Here is a 26,598-nt window from a genome sequence, read left to right as displayed (position 1 = left end):
GAGATGAAGAAGTGGTGTTACTAGGAGACCTTCCTCCACCCGTGCTGGAGCAAGTCTCCTTTTCAGGTAGGCCACACTACTAGAAGACCTGACATGATTTATATGGATCGGGCACTGTCCAGTTCTCTGCACTGATTTTGCAGTAGCTTTTTCAGCACATGGGTCATCCTTCTGCTGCTGCCTTTGCCCGTAGAGTCGAGAACTACACAGGCCTAGCAATTTGAGCTGCCCATTTTCACGGTAAGTATTTGGACTGTTTTCGTGTCATCCCTTGTTCTAAGGGTAAGGTCTTAGGTTTAGTGGATACTATTTACAAGATTTGCTGATATCAAAGATAAGTGTAGAAGAACATAGCTCCATGCAACAATTAAAAATCCTAAATACTTTGTAATATTTTCAATCTGTAGAGGGAAAAACTGAGTTCCAGTGAGCTGAAAATGTATTTAGCCATGTGGCCTGGGATGGTTTAGAAATAGATCTAGGAATAAAAGGTCTTGAATTCCACAATTGTTTTAATCACTTGGTCACTTCAGAATATTTCCAGCTTTGTTAGGTTGTTTTCTCAATCTTTTGTTCTGTCTCCCAGTCAAGAAAGCCCAGCAGTGGGAGGATGTAACAGGAGAGGTTAGAGGAGTCCTCTGCTCTCAGTTGGTATTGCTTGAGTGCCTCTTTGGGACATCTCCCAAATGTTTGGAGCCAGCTGTAATGAGTGTAGTGTGTTATTGGCCTCCACAGTGCGCATTTGCCACCAGTGGGTGTAAAATTAGGAATGATTCCAAGAGGAAAGATTACGTTCACTTTGAGTTGTTGTACTTGTATCCTGAGACTGATAACCAGATATTCTACTTGCTTTTCAACTCTCAAACCTGCTCCTATTCTCTGCGGTGACTCCTCTTTCACCTTTCTGGTGGGCCCTCAGGAAGCAGGGAAATGAAACCTGGTTCCTGTATGATTTGAAGCTTTTTGTATGAATCAGCCCTTTTGGCAACTCTCCGAAATTAGAAAATGAGTTGCCTTTTAACCTTTTAATACTTAGAGTAGACAGCTCTGGCTGGGTGAAAGTTCAGGAAAATATTTAAACAGGGAGGGGGTTTGGTCTCGTGGTCTGCGTGATGGTGTGAGTTGAAATTCAGAGTTTTGTTTCTGACTGTTCAGCCTGTTTGCTCTTTGTGTGTGTGAAATCATTTATTCACTGAGTGATAAAGGTGTTAACAAAAGCATGTGACTTGAGGAGTAATTGAAGTTCCTACTTGGGATTTTCCTATATGTTGTCTCTGTGCTTAATCTTGTTTTCTTCTTCACAGTCCTCTCTGCCAGGCAGGGAGCAAAGCTGGATGATGTGGATGAGCACAGAAAGCAGTTCTGAGTGTTGCCTAGGCTTGCAGAGGCCAGCAGCCACAGGGTGATGATGCTTAGGTAGATGGTTGAAGTTCTTGGTAGATCATGCTGGTAGAAGGTCATCCACATCCACTTCTTAGTTTTGAATGTAGGAAGATGATGGTCTGGTTAAATTATACTTATATTACACTAGCATCTAGAAGTCTTGTATTTTGGAGCTCCATAACTGACACAAACTCGGAACAAAAAAATGACCCCTTCTTTGAAGATAGATGAAACAGGCTATATATACACAGATAGGCTCTAAAGGAACACTTGTTGTCAGAAGGCAGTTTTAAGTTTGGTGTCCTATGCAAGGAACTGGACCTGTTCAGTCTGGTTAAAGGAGCAGGAACTTGCTATACCTTACTTGATGTGAAATGTGAAACCAAGGAGAATAGCTGCTTTTAACACGCTGTCTTTGAATAAAGAAATAACACAAAAGCAGGAGAGAAATGATTGCCGTGACTTCTAGAGTTGGGCGCGTGACTGACTGTGCCCTCATGAAAGAGATCCTTCCTAAAAGAGGAGCAAAAGAACATCTGTTAACTTGTCTACTCGATCTAGGAATATATTCTCTAATGGAAAGAGAGAGAGAAAAAGGAGAGAAAAAGAAGAAAAAAATTAAACCAGAATAAGTATTGACATCTCCAAACTAGATAATCCAGAAAAAAGGAGAGCTGTGTGTAGTAGGGTACATTGCCCTATGAAGCGTATTTACTTGAGACATGGAACTGTCATGAGCATTATCTGGGATTTTTTTTTTTTTGGTAAGGTATCTGGGAAGGAGGGAAAAAAAAAAAAAAACCCTGTACAGAAGCTCAAACCATCATACCCTTCTTCTGGTTTTCTGAAATAGATAGATAAAGAATTCTGACATGTAATTGATACATGAGTTCATTATTTCTAGTTTCCTCCTTATCTGTAAGCAAACAATTTTAAGAGGAAGTCAGACATCAGCATAAATTCCATGTAAAGTCATTCTATATGAACGATAGCATTAAAAAAAAAAAGAAACCCTTTTTCTATAGTCTCTCAATATAAATAAACAGCTTTTTCTTTGAAGTTAAAAGAGGTTCCTGGTAGTTCTTGTGACCCTTTAGAAATGCTTGAGTTTCAGAAAACTGTACATTTGACCCTTAGCAAAGAAAATGATTTTGCTCTGAAGATTATCCTTGTGCTGCTAGATTAAAGATGACTCTATCTTAGGGGTTACCCCAGATATTAGGACTCTTAATTGTGTTTATGTGAGAGCTGGTTTAATCTGAACAACCACTTCTACAGTTTGAGTGGAATGGATCTGCAATTAAATGTTATTTAATTGGATTTTGAATAGAAAGAAAAAGAGCATAACTCACTAATTGGAATTACATGAATTTAACTTTTTTCTTTTTTTCCTTCAAAGTTTTATAAGGGTGCTGAAAGCAGATTTGTTTTGAAAGTTACAGTAACCTCATTGCTTATTTCTTTACACTGAATCTTATAAAACCGGAAAAGAATATTGCAATGTCCCCTTAGATTTGCATTTCCACTTGTGTGGTTTGTCAGAAAAGTAACTCAATGAATGACTGAGATGGAGAAACAGTATACTAGACTTTGAAATTTGTTTCCTCCCAGCAAAGTGACCCAGGTGTTTCAGATGTTGCGGCATGTCACGAAGCCAGCCTTTCATTCATCAGACCAGCTTAAACTTAGGGGTAGGGAGTCATTCATCTTGTACTCCCCGCCTTTGTAATGATAAGCTTCTGAATTTTTTTCATAACTAAAAATAGTTCTTCCAAGCTTTTCATTTTATTTTCATACAAAAATTTTTTTTTTACAAATTTTCCTGGTGGCTAAACATCTAATAATCACTCTGTAGCTCTTCCGTGCTTTGATTGGGGTTGACACAGGTAGTCGATGGCAATGCATCGCAGTTCAGTGAGGAGCTGGGAACCATTCCTAGCTCCGTCTGGTTCCTGGCTCAGATGAATTTGCAGTGGAACCGGATCACAGCGTAACCTCTGGCCTGATCTAATTATCAACATTTACACTGGCTAGCTTTCCGAGGAGTGGGCAAAAAGTCAGGTAACTCACAAAAACTAAAGCTAATTAAAGTGCTCTTCATGATTTTAAGGAAGAATGTTGTTTAAGCAGTAAGTGTTTTTCCTGACATATAACTTAAAATGTTATGGATTCAAATACTTAAATTGTGAGAGTGAGAGAGAATAAAACCAGTGAGTTTGCATAACCTTCTCTTCCAAAAACATTTTTGTATCAGAGGTGGTGTGGCTCAGTGGACTCGTGCACAGGACTGCGATCCAGGAAATTGTGATTCCAGTTTGCTGTTGACTTAGAGCAAATGACTAACACTCTCTTTCCCCAGAAACTCTGGCCTCGAGCTACTATGGAAGTGTTTTAATTAACCTATCTATATGTTATAATGCATGAAACTGTTCTCCGTGTTTCACAGTCATGCAGGTTTTTTTTACAGTATTCTTAGTAGCACACTGGAGAGTATGAAAATAATTGTGTGGTAAAAATTGAACTGATTTCTTCTAAAGAAAAAGCCTGTCTTTTTTGTAAGGACTATACCAGTTCTAATCCTGAGACTAAGCACAGCAGTTTTATTCCAGCTAGTTTTTTCCATTATGTGTATGTTTTTTTTCAAGAGATATTGCACTACAGTTTTTAAGTCGTCATTGTTTGAAAAAGTGCCTCGGTTTTGTGTTTACACTTGCTTTAACTGTTAAGAATATAGTTGTTGGAAGGTGGCATTGTAACACAGGAAATACATTTGACATGACTGCTTAAACACGTGTTGCTGGATTTTTTTAAAATACAGATACTATAAAATCTTTGAATTTGGGAAATATATAGAGATCTTTGAATTTCTGTAAGCTCCCAGGAAAATGTCAAAATAGCTTGATAATTGACCCTTCACACCTGTTGTACATAGCATAATATTATTCATGAAGTGTTCTGTGAAAATAGGTAGCAACAGCAGAAGAAACTTTAGAAATGCTTAATAAAAATCTTTGCGGTGGATTAGAGGATGTTATGGGTGCACTTCATGAGACATCTCCTTCCATTTGGAGGAGGAAAACAAAGTCTGTATTGGTTGAAAGTAAAAATAATTCTGGTTCACATTTAAGTGAACCATTGTGTTTTAGAAGTTTGTGTGCAATTTTTAACTTTTTCTACTAATGAAGAAGGCAAATACCATTTTTATTTCTCCTCTTTTTAAAAATTCGATATGTAGTAAGACCACTTCAGGCAGAGTTAGCAACAGAAACTACAAGATGTCCAAAATAGCAGATCTGTCTCCCATCCTGTTTGCTGCACAGCTTTTCCTAATTAACCTGTCCAACTTGATGAGCTTTGCTAAACTACGTGCAGTCAGTGTCTAATCACTAAAATACATTCTTTGGAATTGGCATAGAAATCAGTAATATCCTGAAATTTTATACTTCACCATTGCCTTGCAAATACTATTTAACAGTTGAACAACTGTATGTGCAGTATCTTGATATCCTAAGCATTTCTTATGCTTAAGGTAGTATTTGTATGTTATCCCTTTCTTAGAGATCCATTTTTACTGCCAGGTGAAGCAATGTTTGGCTAGCCGGACCTTTCTCTGACCTGGAATGATGGTTTTGTGACAATTGTGTTTAACCGGACAGAGAACTGTCCTGTTAATACTCTGGGATTTTTATTATTATTAGAATGAAATATAGTCTGAAAATTGAAATTGCAGTGTTCTGGGTAATACCTCAATGTTGTTACATTGTCTTGTCCTTTGGCATGTCACAAAAATGCTTGCATCTAAGAAAAATAATCCATTGTCCATATGAAGTGATTCTGTTTTTGAACAAGTAGAGTTTTTTGAACTTGTTATTTCCGTGTTCCCGGTTGAGACTCACTGTGCTAAACAGTGTATAACCACATGTGAACCTGCCGCATGCTCCTATGATAGAAGTCAGTTTGTAAACAAAAGTGGTAGATTAACCTTTGTAAATATTCCCCTTTTCCTGCAGAGACATAACGTACAGCATTTCCTTGGAGGCTGTGACAACGCTTATTGTCTTCCTTTCCTGCCAATTATTTCACAAGGAAATTCTGCGAGAGAGCATCATTCATAGATACCTGATGCATGGTCGATGGTATGTCGTGTTCTGGGGCTGCAGCTAATGGCAAAACAAATCCTTCTGATGGCTTGCTTAGGCTCTTTGTACTTGAAAAACAACAGACAGTGAAATGCATTTTGATTTACAATTTATTTTGTTCAAAAGAAAACAAAGCACCGAAACAAATGCAAAATGCATCACTAAAGGTTGTTGGAAGGTTTCAAGTTTAAACCTCAAAGCCCTGATTTCATTAAAACTATTTTGGAAGCAGGCTTTTTTGTTTTTTTTTTTTTTTGAGGGCAATTTCATTCACTACTTAAAACAGCTTTCACTTTTCAGGATGTTTTTTTGATTGAGCTGTGGGCCTTTTCCTGTAATATTACAATCTGGAGAACTAGACTGGGGACCACTTGGGAGAAACAGTGCTGTAGTATGTGTAGGTCTAAGCTGGGAGGAGTCAGCACCTGGTCTCTGGGTGGAGAGGGATGGAGAGATGCGGGTGGGAATTTAGGGTCACAAGAGGAGTTCAAAGGGCATGGGTTAAAGAAGATTAGAGATCGTCACCGGAGATGGGAACCAAGTGTTCCTATAAAATTCTCTTCTGTTTTAGAAATATTTTAGCCTTATGTTTAAATCCAACAGATTTTGTGTCCACCTGTCAGAATCACTGAAGTGAAGTCGGATGTTTCACCATTCCTTGCAAATTGACCCCAGCCACACACATAGCCAAAAATATTGTGGGGGTAGAGAAATGCTATTGTTACCTGCTTTATATGACCAAAATGTAGAGGGAAAACCAAATGAATACCATGTTTTTTGCTTGCATAAATATTTTTCCCTTTGTGTCTTGGGGTAAAAGGATACAATGTTTCCACATATTAAATGGTTGATTTAAAAGTGATATTGAAAACTGAAAATAAAAAATGTTTCCATGATCCCGCCCTTGAAGGTGGTCCCACAGTGTCCTGCTAAAGTCAGTGCGGCTTTGCATGGGCGTTCTTTCCCTTTCCAACCTGAAAGAAGGTAGACTGCTCAACACCGTGAGAGTCACCCTCTGTGTTTAATGCCAGGCATCAGCTTTTGCACCTTGTCTGGGCTTTGTTGTATCATTGGTCAAACACTTGGCTACCAGATGAGATAACAAGTATCTGTTATCCCTTAGATGGAAAAAGTGATCAGCCTTAACAAACAAACAACAAAAAACCAAAACTAAACACAGCCTAGTTCCAGAGAACAAAAGGGTTCATAGCATTGACTTTGCAGCTGAGCCAAATTTTGCAACTTTTGAGTTGACTAAGGCTGTTTTCTTTTCCTTTTCAGTCTCCCATATACCAGCAGACTTGTGAAAACTTTACTATATAATTTCATTAGACAAGAAAGAAGCCCGCCTCCGGGGACGCATGTCTTTCAGCAGCAAACAGATGGAGGAGGACTGCTTTATGGAATTGCCTCTGGGGTGGCAAGTGAGTCTTATTTTCTATAAACAGTTTTTCAAACCTTATGAAATATATTGCCTTCTGTGTGACCACTCTTATAAACACACCTGTAGCTCATTTCTTTTTCAAATGGTGATATCAGTATGTCTGCTCACTATAGAAAAAGCTGTCCACAGGCCTGCTCTGAATTGTAATATTATAGTCTCCACCTATAGATGTGTTAGAATCTGAAGCAATTACATCTGCATATATGTCATCCTTGCAAGAGAGCACGTGGTATAAGTAGCTCTGGATGCCCTTTTTCCTTTTTTGTTTTTTTATTAATGTGTTTGTAAAATAAAAAAAAGTTACCTCTACCCCATTTGACAAATTATACACTTCCAGTTATTTTAAATGTTGAAATAAATACTCATTGAAGTCTCTGTTGTTCAAGATCTATAAACATTTTTAGAGAAAGTACATATTTCATTCTTCATAGTTAATCAATATATGGTAAGTGGCCTAGATATGATTTTTTTTTTTTTTTTGAAGATATTGTAGTGTATACCTATCCCGGTAGGTTGACTGACTTTTTTTTTTTTTTTTCCATGACTGGTATGAATAGTTTATGGTCTTTTGTGATTGGATCATTTGCTATTGATAGTTTGAACGTCTCCTGAAGAATATTCAAGACTTAATGCCATTTTTTTGGTAAAAAAAAGGTTTCTCATGTTTGTTACAAAGCACACTGTGTTGTCGTTGGTGATTTCTCTCCCCAACAGAAGATACATTTTGTTAGTATATGTATTACATATAAAAGTTCTTCCTAAAGGATTTTTTTTACTGTATAATAAGAATAAAATATATTATCTTGAGAAAAGTAAGGATATATTTACTTTTCTTTTTCCTGATAAACAACACTTTGCAAGCTGGTTACTGTTAGAACATATGCTATCTATTCTGATCTCTTGCGAAATCCCTTCACTGACTACATCCCTGGGGGATATTAAAGTTCAGGCCCAGAGTAGTCTGCCAGGAAATATTTTACAGCCTGTGACGATGCATCTGGATCTCCTCATGGAGGCAGTAAAAGAGCACGTCTTTGTAACTCGGTGCATATCCCTAAACACATTGCAGCTTCTGTGCAAGATGAAGTTACACGCAGCTCTCTTCTGGTTTCCAATTTGCATTCGCAAGGGTGTAGGACACTGCAGTGTTTGGGTTATGCCCATGGCCTGTCAGAAAAACAGTTGTTTGGTTTGCAGTTTATTTAAAGAGGAGAGAAATTAATCAAATTGTTCCCTACAGCCGTTTTGTTCCGACAGTCCCAACAGGTACGTTCTCTTCCTCCTTTTCCGTTGCCAGAGAAAATTGCTCTTAAATTTTTTTTCCAAAGCAGTTTTCAAGATGTAGTTTGTACTTTTGCTTGTGACTAGAGAGTAGTTTTCACTGCCTATTTTGTTGAAATCTGTACTTATCTCGTGTTTTTATTCATTTTAGTTCTAATCTCTCTAGTCATGCTTGAGTATGTTTCTGTGTTAGTGCTGCCATACACAAAATACTTTTTTATTTTATTTTTTTTTCTCCTTGTGTGCTCACTTGGAGCAGGTTGTATTCAGTAATACTCTATTTTTAACCCTTCATACTTCCAGGCCATTCACTTTGAGGTTTGTGTAGGAGATTGCTCACTGCTCACCCCTTACTCTGTCCAAGAGAGAAACTTGCTGGAAAGCAGTCTCAGGCCTGCAGAATTATGCCACTTCAAAGTTTTGAGCCTTGTTTTTCTGTCTTCCACAATAGGCAAGACCAAATTATGTTCACAGGCTGTATTAGCTCAAGAAAAGCTAACACAGGGCATCTCTTCATAGATTCTTCATTCAAGGTTTGGGAGAAGCTATTGCGAAAAAATATTCTCAGTGGTTTTCAATGTTTTGGACTTTCAGTGCAGATGCAAACGGCATGTAGAATGAAACCCTGCCAGCTCCAGTCCGCCTTCCTTCTTTTTCATGGATCGGTAGAGTTAGTCCAGAACTCCCAAAATTTTGTAGATCACAGTTTTTGGAAGTTTCTGTGTTAAATAGTTTTGAAGTGCTGTATTTCTACAGTGACCAGGCACACGCATACACATGCAGGAGTAGAACAGCAGGAAAATGCACTGCGTCCTCACTGTTAGGGAATGCTGGTAACTGCATCGTTTGTAAAGTCCATCCAAACTGCCATCACTCTCTCCTCCTCTGCAGCTACTCTGGTATCATATCCCTACATGACTCCTTACTTGTTTCTTGTACATCAAGTTTGCATTTCTTAGTGCAGACTCTTAAGTTTTCTGCCTACGTCTGTTCTAGTCTCTTCCTACACTTCCACCCCCTTCACTCCTCTTGAACCGTTCTCTTAACAGCTCCCTTGGCATACTCCTACACTTACTTTGTTGCTTCTTTCATGAGTACCTGAAGTGCCGTATCATCTTCTGGTGAACTAAGTATCTTCATTTAAAGCTTTATGTAGAACACCCTTTTTTGGGTAGAGTAAATGGCGTATTTGTCCATCCGTAATATCTCTGAATATGATTTTATGGGAGAAATTAAAAGTAAATTTTCAGTTCTTCCATGTAAGTCGTTTGGTGTTTTTTGAATAGCACATAATGCTTAAAAAACATCTTACTGAAATATCCTATGTACAATCTATATGGGATGAAAATAGATAGGAGCCTGATTTTTAAAATCCTTTAAGTTATTTTTTCATAAGAACTTTTGAAGATAATTTTTGTACTTGGCAATTTGGAATTATTAAACTTGATGCCTCATAGACATGCACCTTACCATATACGATGTTACGCATATTTTGTAGTCGCTTGCACTGCAGCAGTAGATCAGCAAAATTCTATAAGCACTATATTTTCAATTCCTTCCCCCCCTTCCTTCCTGGTGATTCAGCAGGAGAGATAATTATATACACTGTGAGACGTTTACCCTGTGGTCTCCTTTCCCACCGTTAACCCCTTCCTGCTTCTCATCCCTCGTAGCCACTTTTTTTCTCTCATGAGCCTCCTCCTAATGCTGAAACCATACAACCTACGTCCTCACACCAATGACTTCTCCTCCTTGCTTTGGCCTCTGATTGCATGCGAGTTATCTGTGTGCGAAAGTACATTTCTCCATCTTGTATATAAAATACCTTGATTAGAATTGTGTTCCCATTATGTTATCATCCAGTAGTTCAATAAACAGTTGTGGTTTTGGAGCGATGGGGGAAATAACGATATTCTAGTTTAACTTCATAGATGACATTATGTACGTCTTTGGCTTTCAGTCTGCTTTTGTATCTTTGCAGTCTTTTTATAGTGTGCAGAAAAATTGTAAAGCCAGCTCTATTTTATCGTTGTGTTTTGAAGGCATAAATGACTTATATGTGGCAGGAGAAATTAGACTTCTTATTTATATTAGACTTATTAGTCTTATTTATATTAGACTACTTATTTATGTTTTTCTGGGTTCAGAAAGTACATTGAACTAGCTTAGCTTCAAATATTTTTTTTTCCCCATGGCTAAAATCTCCTCCTCCTTTTTTAGACTATTATTAATTCTTGCAAATTCATGGTCCACAGTTAACCAAACTGAGAATACTTTTTGTGGGCAAGCAATATTTTTAATCAGCCATTTTATTTCTTGCAAAACAAAACTCATTTTACAGTGAGGAACTACCAAACAGGTGATATGCTAAGGCAGGAAAATGTTAGTGTTACTCAAAGACAACTATTAAAAAAAATAAGTCAATTTAAGTGATTTCATTTGAAATAACTGTTCCAGTTTATGCTTTCCTGTTTAAAAAACAAAAATAAAAAACCTTTAATGCATCTGGAAGTACTTAGGAATTACTGCGGCAGTAGTCACATTCACTTAGTTTGTGCAGTTTAGATGATTGCAGATGAAATGAGTAAAATGTTGTACATGTAAGAAAATCATGAAAAGCTGTAGCTGATTTGACTTGTTTAGTCACCTGATTGATTTTTGTAACTCATCTGGCCCACAAGTGCACTATTGTGGCATTAATATAAATTGCAGAATTCAGCGTAAGAGATCAACAGCTATTTGTTTTCTCATGACAGTGCTCTTCGGTTGGAACTAGGCAAACATTCCTGACTCTTAATGACTTGCCATCTTATAAGTGTATGCTTCGGTCTGCATTATGTCATCCAGCATTAGTGTACTTGTAGGAGTCTAATAGCCTATTTTGTACCTCTGACTGCATATACTCTGATTTTATTCCTCTTTTGTGCTACATTCTAGTTAATAGGAAGATTTGCATGCTTATCTTTAACATTACAAGAAAACTAGTCTTTTGTGTGTGTGTTATATAAAAAAAAAAAATCAAAGAGGAAAAAGGTATTATATAGCTTGGTTTTTAATATCTAGATTGAAACATATCAACATAGGAAGACCTAAAACTACTTTAACCAATGCGCTTCTGCCATTTTTTCCTATTCCACTGAACTTTTCTTCTACTTACATATATTTCAGGCTGGATGTTTCTACCTTCCAGAACCTTTTTGTGATGTCTCACAGATCTAGCATACATTTTGCTGCATAAATTAATTTTGTCTATGTCCCTGGTGCTTAGTCATAAATTTTTAATTGTCTGTTCATGCTCATCGTCATGAAAATGTAGGCCTTAAACTTCTCTTCCAGTTCTGTTGTTAATCTTATTTCTTGCTTACAGTCCATAACAGCATCATCCTGTTGTCACAGTAATCAGAGCATCTTTGTGCCTGAATCAATTTCCAGGTCTTTAATTTTTTTTTAAAGTTTTTCCAAAGGTGGATCTGAACTGCAGCAAAACCTGTGACTGCAGCTCAAACACATGTTCTTTGAAATTAAGTAGTCGAGTATTAGTAATGTAGCTGTGGCAGTTCGAACTGCGAAATCTGCCCAGCAAGCAGAGTAAATTTGAGAGCAGCTAGATCCTGACCAAAATCTGTGCCACATAACCTACAGAGCTATGAGTACCAGGGGAGCTGGTTTAATGTTAGATTGAGCTACTGTTAGCCTGGGGTGTGAATGTCCCCTTTGAGGGTCTTCGTTGCCTTGTTTTCACGGATAAAACTCATCTTCTGTCTTAATTACAGTAGCTTAGAAAAGCATTGCCTCTGGCATAAATCTCTGGAGGCCAGAGATATATTTGCTATCAAGCTCTTACGCAGTTCCTTTGACGTACACAGTGTTGTTTTTCCTCTTCTTTTTATTTTTAAATCAAATTTATCTTCATGTTTTTGAATGGTGCAAGAGTATAGGACAGCTATACAGCAATAAAACTTCTGGTAGCACGCCTAGGCACCAGGTCCACCAAACTTCTTGTGCTCTCATTGGCAAGGATCTGGCAACCAGAAAAGTTATAAATGATTTAAGAAATCCTTGATCTCGTTCTTGTAAGCTTCACCAGTGTACTTTTGTTAGTAAGCCACCAGTGCTTTAAAAATAGCTGGACAGATTTTTGCTGTAGGATCACCACTCTTTGCTGTCGTTGCCAAAGTCTATGTAAAGCATTCCCTTCCTAGAATAACCATTTATAGTGTTTGTACTTGTATGCTGGGCTTGGCTGTTCTTGGAAATCTTCAGTTCACTCCAATGAGACTGTTTCCACTTTTGCAGGGGATATAGATATTTTTTTTCTTTCCTCCAAATTGCTGGACAGTCTGCTGGGGGCCTTGGCTGCCGTGACTCCACCATTGCAACAGTGACAGCTGTGGTAGGAAGAACATTGCGTTAGACCCATCTTTGTTAGAACCTGGATGAGAACATGAGAAGAAGCTCTACCTTCTCTCTGACAGTGACAAATTGGATAAACTTGAAACACATTCAGGATATTCCTACAAATTCCATGCTTTCACAGCCCAACTGTTAAATTCTCAAAAAAAAAGTTTGTACTTAACATTCTCAAAGCTTACATGTTTTTGTTCTTCAGGCCCTCTCTAAAGCCTCTTATCTGTCATATCTACCTGACAGTGTCTAGGCTGCTGGTGTGCTGAGAACACTGCCGATTATGTTGACTAATACTATATCTTTTCTCTTTCCAGTCTCTCTCTGTTAATCCGTTTTGTTTCTTGTCCTATATGTGGATTGTAAGCTGCTTGGGGTAGGGACAGCCATTCAGTATGGACAGGACATAGCATGGTGAGGTTGTGGTTTGTGACCAGAGCTTCTGACTTCTGTGGTAATACAAATCATAATTGGAACCATATGTGCTATCTCGTTTACTCAGAGCTCTGCAGCGAGTTTCACAAGGTGTGTTGGTGATTTATCTCCTTGACATTTATCTTAATATTCCAAAAACCTGAGCAGGTTCAAATAAGCCATTATATAAAACAACAACAAACAACCCCTATTGCCTCAAAATCAATTCTTCTTCTTTAATTTTATGGGGGAAACTGCATGTTAGAGGAAAACAAGAATCAGGTTGAGGTATTGTAACATTAAAAGTTTTAAAATTTGATATCTTGCAAACATAAGTGCCAGAAAAAAATAATTTTATATTGTTGAAAAAGAGAGATTTCCTGCTTCTCAAACTCTTCTCTTATCTCTGGAGAACTCCAGATAAATTGGAATTGAGATAAACAAAATATTTAAGTACAAAAGTTGTTTTGTAGCTAATTGTTGAAATTTTAAGTTTGATCTTTTCTAAAAGCCTTATATTTCAACCTGGGGATGGCAAGAAAGCTGTTTGTGCCTCTTCACCTTAAAACCCAATATCAACAAGAGTCCTGATCTCCTACATAGCATGTTTAAGCAATAAATCTGACAATGCTTTAAAAAGACTGTAAATACCATTATTCCTAATTTGCTTTTGAGAAAATTGCAAAGTGATAGAGTGGGTTGGCCATGTCATCTAAGAGACAGACCCAAATCTGGGAATTAAACTGGAGTCTTTTGACTTTGGTTTAGTGTCTTCTTCCAGTAGGTCACAGAGCTTCTCATTAAGTGTTGTCAGAGCTTAAATGTTTTGAGTCACCTTTCTGGGCTGCAGATAACAGAATATGGAGAGTTAATGTGTGACCAAGAGGATTTTTTTTTTTTTTTGGTACTAATATAGGATATTGAAATAACACAGCTGGGGATTTATAACTCTGTAAGGCAGTTCTTGATAACTGTGAGTATATTTTCAGTGTGCCCCTCAGCATGTGTTCTGCTTCACGTTTTGGGTTGGCAGTGGTTCAGTAATCCAGGAAGAATGGAGTATTTGGTTTCTGATGCATTGGTACCGTTTTGCAAATGGTTTTACAGCTGATACCTGCTTATTGGCAGGTTCTTTAGAGGGGTTCTGAAACGAATGGACAGGAGAAACTGAGCTGCTTTTCTGGCCGGGGTGAGGAACATTGATAATTTTTTTTCCTTGTTCTGTGTCAAAATTCAGTCTTCAAGTCTGCTAATGAATTTATTTCATCCAAAGCTATAGTTGTTACTAAATTACATGTTAAGCAGTTTCCCTTCTTTCTTCTGCTATACTGCTACTGTCTCTAACACCTTTTGGGGGTGGGAGGGTTCAAACATCAGATGATTTGGATACACCGTTGCCAAGCTCAGCGTGGCAAGATGGTGGTTTTGCCTTCTCACTGGCATATACGCTTCTACTTCAACATCTTGTGGTTGTTGAATTTTGTTTTTCTGTTATTGGTCATATCTTTAAAGACTATGCAAAATGTGGAGACTGCATGGTGGACTGACTAACTGCCTCTAGAAATACTGGTTAGCTAGCCGCATTTTTCTATTTTTCTTTTCTATTTTTCTATTTTTTTTCCTGTGGTAGGCTGCTGGAGTACCAATTCTTTAGAGCTGCCATTTTATTTTGTGTTTTGCCTTTATTATTCCTGCTTTGTTGAAGAGTTCTTTTTACCAAAATACATCTTTTTCCACTTGTATTTTGCTTCATGCAAACGAGTGTGAATGTTCTCCAGTGATCTTCTGAGAACGTGTTAACTTATATATGGTATTTCCTTTTGTGTAGAAGTTTGATTTCAGTTTGAAACTTTTATCTTGCTGCGAACGGAGTGGCAGTCCACATGGCTGTTCTGCAGGAGCTGGTGAAGATCACTGCCAAAGCCTTTAATACAGATCTGGAAGGCAGTTTTATTTTGAAATTAAAAACCTATTTTGACAAACCTGAGCACTGTTGCAGTGGAGCTGGTTATGTTATAGGTGAAGCCTGTGGAAGCTGAAAGTGTGTGTTGGTGTGTGTTCTGTGCTTCGCTTCCAGTTCCCTTTCACCTTAGCTTCCTGCTGCTTCCCCCAAATAAGTGATGATGAGGTTTGTTTTTTTTTTTTTTGGTGTTTCTGCAGTGAAATGAAAATATTTCTATTTTAACCCCTTCCCAAAATAAAAGCTAATGCTCAATTCCTGAAGTCTTTTTTTGTGTACAAGATGAAAGAGGAAGAGTTTATCTATGTGATATTATAACATTGGACATAGGAGCAGTATAGATAAGTTGTGCAAGTAGTGGGTCATGATCAAATTAGTTCAAGTTCTGAAGTAGCCCTACAAATAATTTTGTTGAGGAGAGGAGAAATGACTCCAAAATCTAGAGAAACTTAAAGTTGCCTCTGCCTTGCAAAGGGAGTGCAATTTAAGAAGAAAAAAATAAAGAGCAAGTGTTCACAGCTAGGGACATAATCGTATAAGGATGGGAGATGCAATGTGTCACTTGAAGTGGACAAGAGGAGCAATGACTTTGCTTACCTGTTAATTGCATTAAATCTCTATCATTAAATTCATGCAGCAGAAGTTAATTATGTTTCTTGCAGGTACATCAGTGCTTATGGCTTTCCAATTAGTAGTAGACGTTTTGCAGTTACATAGGAGGTTTACTACCAAAGCAAAACTTTCGGTGATGCCAAAGCTCAAAATCGGACTTGCATCCATTTAACCTGTAAGGAAAACATTTGGTCGCCTCAGAACATCTGTATTTGGAAATTGCACGGTCTTGCAGATTCATACGGAAACTCTCAGCCTAGGCTAGGACCATAAATCTGTAACTTTTACATTTTGTTATGCTAATTGTTTTTAGTTCAATTATGTGGTGTGTTTTTATAATTGTGGGCAGTATGTGAAGAGCGCACTTAATTTGCACACTGTGAGGCAAAATTACTTTGGATAGTAAGTGAACGTACTATGAAAATCTTAAGTGTAGTTAACTTTGCAATTACGTAATGACGCAGTCTTGCTGGTGCTCTTTGTATGTGCAACGGAGATGTATTCAGATGACGTAAATTCTCTGTGAGATCCCTGTGTTTAGTGGCTCGGAGGAACTTTCCGCTCGGTATCGAATCTAAACTTCCTACGCATTCTTCAGAGATGCCTCACTCTTTTTATAGATTCGGGAACTCTGGAATTTCCTCCATCTGGATGTGGCTCATAGTATGTTCTCTCTTGAGTCTTGTAGATGTACTTAAGAGTATGTGTTTGCGGTATCTTGTGTATGGACTGAAATGTTTGTTTCTGATTTTGAGGGTCAATTTTGAGACGAATTTCATTTCAACAGCTATTTGTGATTCACATTTTTGTGTGAGAAAATGTTATTCTTTACATTTGAGCCTAACAAGCTTGGAAGTCTTTCCATCTTTTTACTTCTATGGATTAGAGCTGCACTTCCCTGTTTTGTAGACCCACGGAGGAGGTAAGCTCTGTAAAGAATGATCTAAGGTTTAACAAGGCCTTTGACTAAAATCTTTGTCTTAAACCAACAAAGACAAACCCTAATATGATTATAACATAGTTATTTTTACTTAATGCTCTAAAAGAGCCAACCGTAATTAAATGTGTTCTGCCAAACTGTAGTTTCCAACACAAGTATGGGATTTTTACATAACCTGATAAATGGCTATTTTTCCTTTGAAACAAGCCATCAAAAACATTTGCCTTCTTTCTGTGAAAGACTTCCCAGCCAAATTAGAGTAAAGCCAAAGAGAGATCATGTGCTTAGCAGCATATTAGTAGAAACTATTTTAACAGTTGCAGATTAAATTTTATTTTCTTCTCCTGAAGTCAGTAACTATTGTTTGCTAGACTTGGAACTTTTTTTTTCTGATTGAAGTTTAAGGTGTTGGTATGTGGTAGCTGTAGTATATAGCAGTGAAAGTTATTTTTCATGACATCTGGGTTTGTTTGTCAATTTTTCTCTTTCAAGTAAGTGGCATTTTCCAGAGTGACTCATTTTGGAGAAAGAAAAATACTATTAACGAGAAAAGAATGTGGCACCTAGGAATAGACATCCTGGTGAAAAGAATGGGTTTCCATTATTGAAAAAAAATTACTGTATTACATGGAAATTTAATAATTATCCTTACAGGAAAGTGTGAATTTTTGCTTGGTTCTCAGTAATTTGATTTTTATTTAGGTGTTCAAAGAGTGCTTTGCTGATGACAGTATAATACGATTACATGCCAAAAGCTCTTCATGAAAGAAGGCCTTTGGGTCTTAGGAAAATAGCTTTAAAGTTGTCCTGATGTTGTTGCGGTCACGATCATCTAAGCAGGAAAGGTTTGTAGGGAGAGGCAATATCTTTTATTAGAGCACTTGCTGCAGCTGGAGTAACAGAAGGATGTATGCAAAGTATAATGCCGTACATGTGGTGGCTAAACTGTCTTCAGATGGCACAGCTTCCATGAATTGATCTTATTAGAAGGCTCAAACATTTTCCCATTGACATCCAAGATGAAGATTGTCCAACCATTTTACTGGGATCAGTACTGGGATCCTAAAATGTAAATTTTGTCACCATAGCTGGAATACAACTTTTTTTGTTTAATCTTTAATCAACAAATATTCAAGTTTAAGCAAACTAAGCATTATGAATTTATAGCTGTAACCCTTTCACAGTGGGATGTAAGAAGAGGACTAGATGGATGAGAGGCTGGAGAAGAATGCGTACAAGCAAATCCCTGGTTGCACAAATGTCCCACATTGTCTTCTTGTCCTTTATATCTTTGGTTTCTGTCCTGTAAGATGGAAAGAATGGAGAAGCATGGACCTGGTGAAGACAGAATATGGATGCAGGGAGCAGGGATGGCTCTCTTATATCCTCTTAACTCAGCTATGATTTGGCTGGCTGACATGAAAGTTCTTGCCTACATGTAAATGGATGTTGTGGACATAAAAACATTCCTGGTGTGAGTGTACATATAAAGAAATTAATCTTGAAGCTCTGTTACTGAAAAACAAACATCCTTTGTTGGAGTTTCATTAAGGGCTTGTTCATGCAAAATGCCGAGGATTTTGGTCCAACAAGTTCTTGCACGTTGTTTTTGTTCTGTGTTATTTTAAACAAAACTTTCATGTTTGGACTTCCTAGATAGGTCTCTGGATGTTACTTCTTCCCTTGTGCCAAGCATTGCCCTCTTTCCCACTGATTTTGGAGCATTTTGTGAGGCTTGCGGTGGACTGCTGTCATGGAACCGCTGAAGTTCAATGGACAGACTTTTTTCTTGGCAGAGATGCAAACCTTGTCTTCCTGTTATGGATATTAATAATGACAGAGTTGAGACCTTGTCACTTTTCTTCTGAATAGCATAGGTAATAAATTCAGAAACTAGATTTTGTAAGTGAATTGTGGTCAGGAACAAGCCAAGGTTTTCCTTCTAAGTGAAGAATCTCAGAATGAGCTGAACTCTGGAGTAATTTCTAATAATTGCTGAAAGACTAAATTTCTCCTCATTCCTGTTAATATTCTGGAGTTTTGTTCAGCCTGATGAGAATTTGTAAATGGTAAATATCTAGACATAGTCTCAATCTGAATGAAATGAAAATGTTTACTTTCCCAGTGGTCTTAGTTCACAAAAAACGACATTAGCTAGCTAATCCAGTAAGTGAGATAGTTTTATACTGCAGTTATTAACTTTCAAAACCAGTTTAAGTCCACTTATTTCTGCCATGAACATAAATTTGTTAGTTTTGTCTAAAACAGTTGTTATTACAAGACTTTGATAGCCCCTGGACACCTATTTAAAACCTATGTACAAGTCTTTAGGTTGCTTGGGGATGGCAGAGCTTATATCAGTAGACTTTCTTAAATCCGCTTCAGCTGGCACTTATTAAATATGGCTTCAGAAGGTATTTAAGGTTAGCTTCCCAGATTTATTTTGCACTTCATACCTTGTGAAGGGTATACCTAAAATATGTAGACATTAATCAGAAACCATATTACCAGAACACATGGTGATGGTAATGGGATGCCCAGGGTTGTCAAGAGGGCAGTTTGGAGCAGATCTTTTTTCCTTCCACCATGGGACCATCTAGTCACTGTCTTGTGGGATTTCTAACTGTACCAGGTGTCATCTAGAGAAGTGAGATGCCCTGGTGGATGCTCACAGCTAGGGCTATGGCTGAAGGACATTAGGAGGAGGGGTAACAGGCATGCCTTTTAGGGGGTTTTGCTTTTGACTTTCTTTGGGATTTTTGTTTTCTTTTTCTCTTCCTTTTAGAGAATTAAGGAGTGGGAAACTGCGTTCGCTTTAGTCTTTGCCATTCTAGAGTGTGTTGCCAATAGGCAAGGCGTAGCTTTACAGTAGAGAAATTTGAACATTAGAAACCCAGTGATGTCTTGTTGTACGCTAGGTCTGAACACTTGGGAAGAGGGTGGGTGGCTTATAAATTCCTTTAACCATTTAGAACAAACTGTTCAGCAGACTTGAGTTAAGGCTTAAATGAACCAGGACTATGCAGACAAGAAATGGCTCTCTCACAACTGGTTCTTACTCTACAAGTCATGTGCTATCTCCCCGAATACACTGCTTTGTGAAGTGAATTTGAAAAAAAAATGGAGAGGCGGATTAGCCAATACAATATTTGAGAAGTGAATCATCTGTCGAGAGCCATCTTAGTTATATTTTCCTCTGTATTCTCAAGGAAAATCTTGTATTACAGTTATCAGGCTTACAAACTTTTATTTTGGACTGGCAAAAGAACATGTCATTTCTTAAAACAGAATTTTAATTGGGGATGCATGCCTGAGGGCTTGTCTCTCTTCCAGCTGTATAAGCTGGTCTTACATTACTCTCTAAATACTTTGCTTTTGAAGTTTTTGTGTTAACATATCAGCAGCTATACAGCTCTTACTCTGAAGAGAACAGACCCTGAAAATTGTCATTAATCATAGATGACAATGGCAAATTCCAAGGTGTGGGATACATCCCTTCCATGTGCTCCATGGGGCACGGGGTAAAAGTTTATGGCTTTAAAACAGAGTAGGGCCCTGATGCTGGGGTGCAGTTATGCAGGGAGACACTGTGGGCTCATGCAGTGTCCTGTTAACCTCAGGGGGAACTTTTGTCTTTTTTTTTTTTTTTTTTTTTTTTTTTTTTGGCTTTGGTAGAGGTACTGAGTCCTTGTAGGAAAAAAGTTGAGCACAAAAGAGACGCTTCTTGAGCATGCTCTGTAATTTGTAGTGATCTGGTCAAGTACTTTTTTTTAAAACATTAATTATGTCGAAAGTGATCAGAAGATCTTTAAAGTCGCAATATTTAAGCATTTGAAGAGGGAAGATGATGTAGTTTTCCAACTGTAGACCTTGTGGTACAGCATACACGAAGCACCTTGATGTCAGGTAGGAATGTTGGGATAAAATGTCTCCAGCCACTTTCAGTCCTTAGCCTGTACATGACGTTTCAGATGGAAGAGTTTAAGATGTCATTTAAAAATACAGCTTTTTAAAATATATTCCTTAAGCCTTTTTAGATTATTGCTTCATTGTTTTTCTAGATAATTAGAGTTTAGATGCCCAGGCCTGAGTGCTAATTTCACTGTACACATTTATTTTCTAAATGATACTTTACTTGTTTCAGGCGGGAGTTCTGAAGGTATCTAGAAGGAGTAATATTAAGCCACTAAATTGTGTCAAGCTGTGTTTCAAAAAGTCTATTTTCAAAAACCAACCAAATGATAGTGCAGGCAGTGTTGGTATAAAGTATTAACTTAAAATTCCCAAGCTCTTATGCCTAAGGTATTTATTAGGAGCCTTTAAAGTTAATTTACAAAAGAAAACAGACAGACAGACCAAGTAGCATCTTATATCTTTACGTTCTTACTCCTTCAAACATAACTGAGTTGACTTCCTTGCAAATGAGAAACAAAGCCAAATTGATGCAGCTGCTGGAAGAAGATTCAGACCTATTTGAGCCTCTCTTTGAAGAAGTAGAAATGCTGCGCAATTGTAACTATAGCGGATCAACAGGTTCGGTGTAGTTCTGTGCCCTGAAGCCATCACTCTGCCACACAACAGTGCAAATTCTGACCAAGTAAGATGTAGTTGATTTTTGTAGTTGATAGATGACTGCCTTTAGTTACTGTATGATTAAATGTGGATGTTTCTATCCAGAGTTGCAGTTCTTATATTTATGGAGGATTTTGATACAATGTTTGAGAAACATTTGTTTTCTCACTTGATCGAAATGCCTGGGACGGAAGTATTTTTCTCCCAAATGTGTTTCTCCCAAACTTTTCTTCCTCTCCTGATCCTCCTCCACATCCATTATAAACATTTGTCTCAACCTCAATATATATGTTTCATATTAAGCTGTGACATTTTAAACCACTTGATATCTAGATAATTAAATAACACTGCGAAGAACTTGTGTCTCTGGAGTCACTTGGTTCTTTCATGTTAATTGCTGTTTCATATAGAGAAATATGGAAAATGTAACAAGCTATGTCTAAAGAAAACAGTTTTACTAAACAGAGGACATAATTATCCTATTCTTGTACTAAAATGTTTGGAACTCTTTTGGGTTTCTGTAGTGCAAAATTAAGGATAATATGGTGACATGCATAACAAGTTACCTGTACAAGAAACTATTCTTTTCTTTTAGAATTTTTAAAGGTCTGAATTATCATAATTGCTATTTAAAAAGTCTAGAAAAAGCAATTTTCAAAATGTAATGAGATTAACAACAAAATTCTTAAAGGGTACTTGGTAGGATATATTAGTAAAGTGTTTATTAATCTTGGGGGAGCTGGTAATCAAGGCCAGCACCTAGAATATGTCAGACAGCTCTGTTCAGTGCAGTTTGGCATCATGCTTCTGAGCCTAGAGGCTACTGGGTGCAAATTGCAAAAAGTGGTTTGTCCAACTGCGTGTATCTAACTGAAAATAACACCTGTACTAGATAATAAAGATTCCTTTAGGCTGGAAAATATCTCCTTGGAGAAAAAGTAGTTGTTATAAATCTAAAGCATGCTGCTAAAAACACATTTATTTTCTTTATCCAGAGGATTTGTTTGGAAGCTGTATGTTCCAGTGTGGAAACAAATATAAGATTACAGCAGAAGGAGATGTTTCCAAACACACATTTCAAACAGCTGAAGGGACTTAAGTGAAACTGCTGCTTGCAATGAATGCTGTCACCTGCAATCTAAAAAAATTCCTAATAATGTGAGATGAAGGCAACCAGCTAGTTGGAAGCACTTCTTGCTCCATGACTTTCTCCCTTCTGGTTTTCAGGTTGAATATTGTTGGTGCTTTCGTTTCTATTAGAGGGTTAAGTTGTACATTTGCTGTAAAATATAGTCTTCACTCACTATCTGGTTTGTTGCTTCTAGGTCAGAGCAGTCTGGGAGATAAAACAGAAAATAAAGGGCCTTTGAATTTGTAACAGTGATTCTTGGACAGGAATTACATGTCAGCTAGGTTACACAACTGTTTATTATGAATGGGCTTTATGCAATTGGAAGTGCACCATTTTACATTTTTGCAATTAAGAAAGTTGTCCTGAAACAGTCTTAGCATAGATGTAAAATGTGCTTATTAGCTTTGTGCCTATTCTCATCCAACATCCTTTTCATTTTTTCTGTAAACTTTAAATTGCAGTGCCTTCGCTCACTACAACGTTCTTCTGTTACAGTTGCTCTATTGGTTACAGTTACTTATTAGTGAAGACATATATGTTTTTTCCCTTTTTGAGATCTATTTACTCTCCCTACCTGGAGCTCTAAGCCACTCTGAAGCTTTGCAAAAGTTGTTCTGTTTCCCAAACAGACATTTTTAGTTTCTGGAGCAGTCAGAAAAGAAAGTCCTGGTGACAGCAGTTGATGCAACTGTGTGATTTAATTTGCAGCATTAAAATGAACAAATGCAGGGAAAACTGTTGTATGGCTAGTGTGAGCACATTTGTCATTTATGCTAATGCTGTTTCATGAATTGAAAATATGTTTAATAGAGGCTCTCTTGGGACTGTGTAAGTTTACTTAAAAAGTACATCAAGTGATATGAACAAAAAAAAAAAAGCAGCAGACTGTAAGCCTCTTGTCTCCTTCTCCACTGTTTTTCCTGTTGCTGTGGTACATCCTGTCTACTTCTAAAAGTCTTTTAAAAATGATAATTTAAGTAAATTTATTTTGAACAATATATAGAGAATAAAATCTAATCAGTAATTTCTAGATCAGTTGCTTAAAATCTGCTTTAAATGTAGTCTGATGTAGCATGCCTAGTCAGGTTAATGCAGTGTCACATATTTTGTAGCTACTTTGGGAATTTTTGTTCTTGCCAAATAGAAAATGTTTATCATTTGGCTTCATAGTATTTTCACTGGAAGAAGAGCAAAAAATCTTGTGTACTTTTGCAGTTAGTGTAGTACAAAATAACTTATTTTCAAACACTGTTGCAGCCTTTTTCTTTCTGTCTTTTTGATAGCATCTTTTTTCCCTTTCTATTCCTGTACCGTCTTCCCTCCCCCTTCTCTTTTTACAACATCAGTCTCTTTAACTCATGTCTTCCTCTGATATTTTAAGTTGCTTTCAGCATCTTATCAATATGTCAAGAGCTGCCATATTTGCAAATTGCAGTACTCAATTCATAGAGCATGTGAACTGTCTGCTGCAGCATATATTTGGAACCCTACAGTTAATTAATTTTAGATTAAATTTTCTCTGTGGCTTGGCATGTACTTTAAACAAGCACAAGGCAACTACTAAAGATGGAAACCTGAAATACTTGTAATTATTGCACCTTATGTACAAATTAATTCCTTTGTTGTGTAGAACTGACATTTTTGCTGTCACTTTATCCTCCTTAGGAGGCAGACTTTGAAAAGAAATAATGACTGTATAAATTAAAATTCTTAGTTCTCTCTGATAGCGTGGGTGTCATGCTAGACATAATTCCTTCTGAAGTGTGGTGTCCGTTATGGAAATCGTCATTGTATCCTTTCTCAGGCGTAGGAAGGGATTTTTATAATCTGTGAGAATGCCAAATGCTTTTAACTAGAATTGATGTGGTCCACTATCCATAAATTATAATCATGCATGCATGTGGGCGTCTTATCATCAAACTCTTATGTCTGTGTGAGAAGTGTGGGAGGTAATATAAGCTTGGGAGATAATAGTTGATATAGTGTACATGTCTCTTTAAAATACATTCAGGACAAATTTTAGAGTCCTTTAATTCACATCTTCCTTTAAGACAGAAATGCTGTGTTTGGTTAAAGAGTATTAGTTAAACACTACAGTGTGGTGCTTTTTTCCTTCTGGCCTTGCACCTAATGGTGGTTAAAAACTAGCTGATGAGGTCCATAGACTCTGCTCGAGTATGTAAGGCATGTCTGCACAACTTTGCCCTGATTTTAGGCATTTCTGTTAGGACTAAGGCTTGCTATTGCAGTAGCTACTTTGGGCGTTTCGTACCGTGGAGGCATGTGCCTTCTATAGCTGCTTATACCTTTCATAAATGCAGAAACTCGGTCAAGAGAAGCACAGCTCTGTAGCCCTAATTACCTTGATGATGGGGATACCTAGGCCTGGAATATGAACAAAAAATAGTGATGGGCATTGCTTTATTTATACAGTCAAAACTCTACAGTTCATATACAGACAAATGCTTAGAGTCAGAACTTAATGTGGCTATTAAGTCTGGTGGGACCATCTAAAGATGCCGTGTGTCTCAACAACCAAGGTATATAGGTATGAATCTTTGTCTGGTGTGCTGTTGCAGCAGTGCTGGCTAGCTGTATGAATGGGGCTAGTTTAGTTAAAGCGGTCTAACAGGTGGATCAAAAGTAAAGTGTGCTTGACCAACCTGATTGCCTTTTCAAATGATAAGGTCTGTGGAAGGGAAGAGTGGTGGAAGCTGTCTACCTTGGCTGTAGTGAGGCTTTCGACAACAGTCTCCCATAGCATCTTTGAATGGGATGTTATGGTCTAGATGGGTGGACTAATTAGATGGGTGAAAACCTGTGTGGATCATCAGGCTCAAAGAGTGGTGGTTAATGGTTCCTACACCACTTGGATGCTGGTTACAAGTGGAGCCCCTCAGGGATCTGCACTGGGACCTGTCCTGTTCAATATCTTTGTGGGTGACCTGGAGGAGGAGACAGTGCACCTTCGTTGCATTTGTGGGTGACCCCAAGCTCTAGGGGAGCAGGGGATATGCTGGAGGCCAGGGCCATCGTTCAGCGGGGCCTAGGCTGGCTAGTGGACAGGGTTGACAGGAAGCTCGTGAAGGTCATCAGGGACCAATGCCAAGTGCTGCCCCTGGGCTGGAAGTGCTGCTTGTAATGGCAGGGGTGGGACTGCCTGGCTGGGGGCAGCTGTGCTGAAATGGCCCTGGGGGTCTCAGTAGACGGCAAGCTGAGCAGGAGCCAGCTGTGTGCCCTGACAGCCAAGAAGGCCAGCAGCGTGTGGGACTGTATGAACAGGAGTGCGGCTGTCCTTATGCATTGCCTACAGTGAAGGCACAGAGATGTAGCGTCCTGCATCCAAAGAAGCCCTTTACAAACTGATGTTGCAGTTACCAGCTTACAATTCTGTAGTAGCAGACTGATTCGGTTGGAGGATTTTGTAGTAGTTTACTTTAGCGCTACCAGGTGAGCACTCTGGTCTTGATGATTTGTGGCTCTTCTGCATTTTTTCCCCAATTTTCTACTAAAATGTCATTTGAGGACTGAGCCTTATCTAATTCAAGGTGGACTGTCATCGAAAGAGGCCTGAGCAGGGACACTGTACCAGCTACTCCTTCCACTTCTTCTGCATCAGATCTGGTGATCACGTAGCTACAGTGTGTTGGAAAATGACCCTAACAGCCAGTCATTAGTGGTGATGTGGAACTGTCCCCTCAGCCTGCTGTGTGAAAAGTGCCTGAAGCTTCTTGCTAATGATGGAAATACTTCATTTAGCTCTCCTGCTGTAGCCTGATCTTTTCTGAGTGCTACATTAACACCTCAGGCATCTTTTGGCCTCTCTGAGGAGCTGTCTATTTAAGATTGTTCAAAAAAGCTTCTACTGTTAATTTTTATATCTCTAGCAAGCTGTTCCTAAGTTATTTTTTGGCCCGCCTTGTTATGGTGTAGCATTTAACTTGCCAAAGTTTATATACCTTTTTTCTTCCTGATTTGGAAAAGACTTAAGCATCTTTTTAGTAATCTCTTTCTTCTGCAGTTGAATGATGATACTTTGCTCTTTCAGAGACCTCTAATAGCTGGTATACATCTACTTTGAGCCCTTAATACAGTGACTTTAAACTGTCTTACTGCCATCTACATGCAATTTGTAAGCTCAGACTATTTTCTTACATATTTCTTAATCTTTTGGGAATGCACAATGTCAATGATGAACTTGCGAAGTATTAAAAAAAAAATCCATTTTGACAAGATACTTCCGAACGGGAATAATCCTCTCCACATTTTATAGTTAATTGACTTTAGGAATACTTGTGTAAATAGGTGTGTATGTGG

The 26,598-nt window shown here is 37.9% G+C and overlaps 1 protein-coding gene across 3 annotated transcripts in view; it reads left to right on the top strand.

Annotated features, from left to right (window-relative positions):
• Positions 1-26,598, top strand: part of LOC112994467 (dymeclin) — a 218,362-nt gene that overhangs the window by 40,207 nt on the left and 151,557 nt on the right. For all 3 annotated transcript variants that reach the window (XM_026118835.2, XM_064500291.1, XM_064500292.1), the window contains exons 7-8: positions 5,394-5,519; positions 6,804-6,946. In XM_026118835.2, coding sequence (XP_025974620.2) covers positions 5,394-5,519; positions 6,804-6,946 — 269 coding nt within the window. The remainder of the gene's footprint in view (positions 1-5,393; positions 5,520-6,803; positions 6,947-26,598) is intronic.

Source organism: Dromaius novaehollandiae, chromosome W (genome assembly GCF_036370855.1).
Source record: "Dromaius novaehollandiae isolate bDroNov1 chromosome W, bDroNov1.hap1, whole genome shotgun sequence".
Lineage (NCBI taxonomy): Eukaryota > Metazoa > Chordata > Aves > Casuariiformes > Dromaiidae > Dromaius > Dromaius novaehollandiae.
This window is presented reverse-complemented; position numbering and strand designations above follow the sequence as displayed.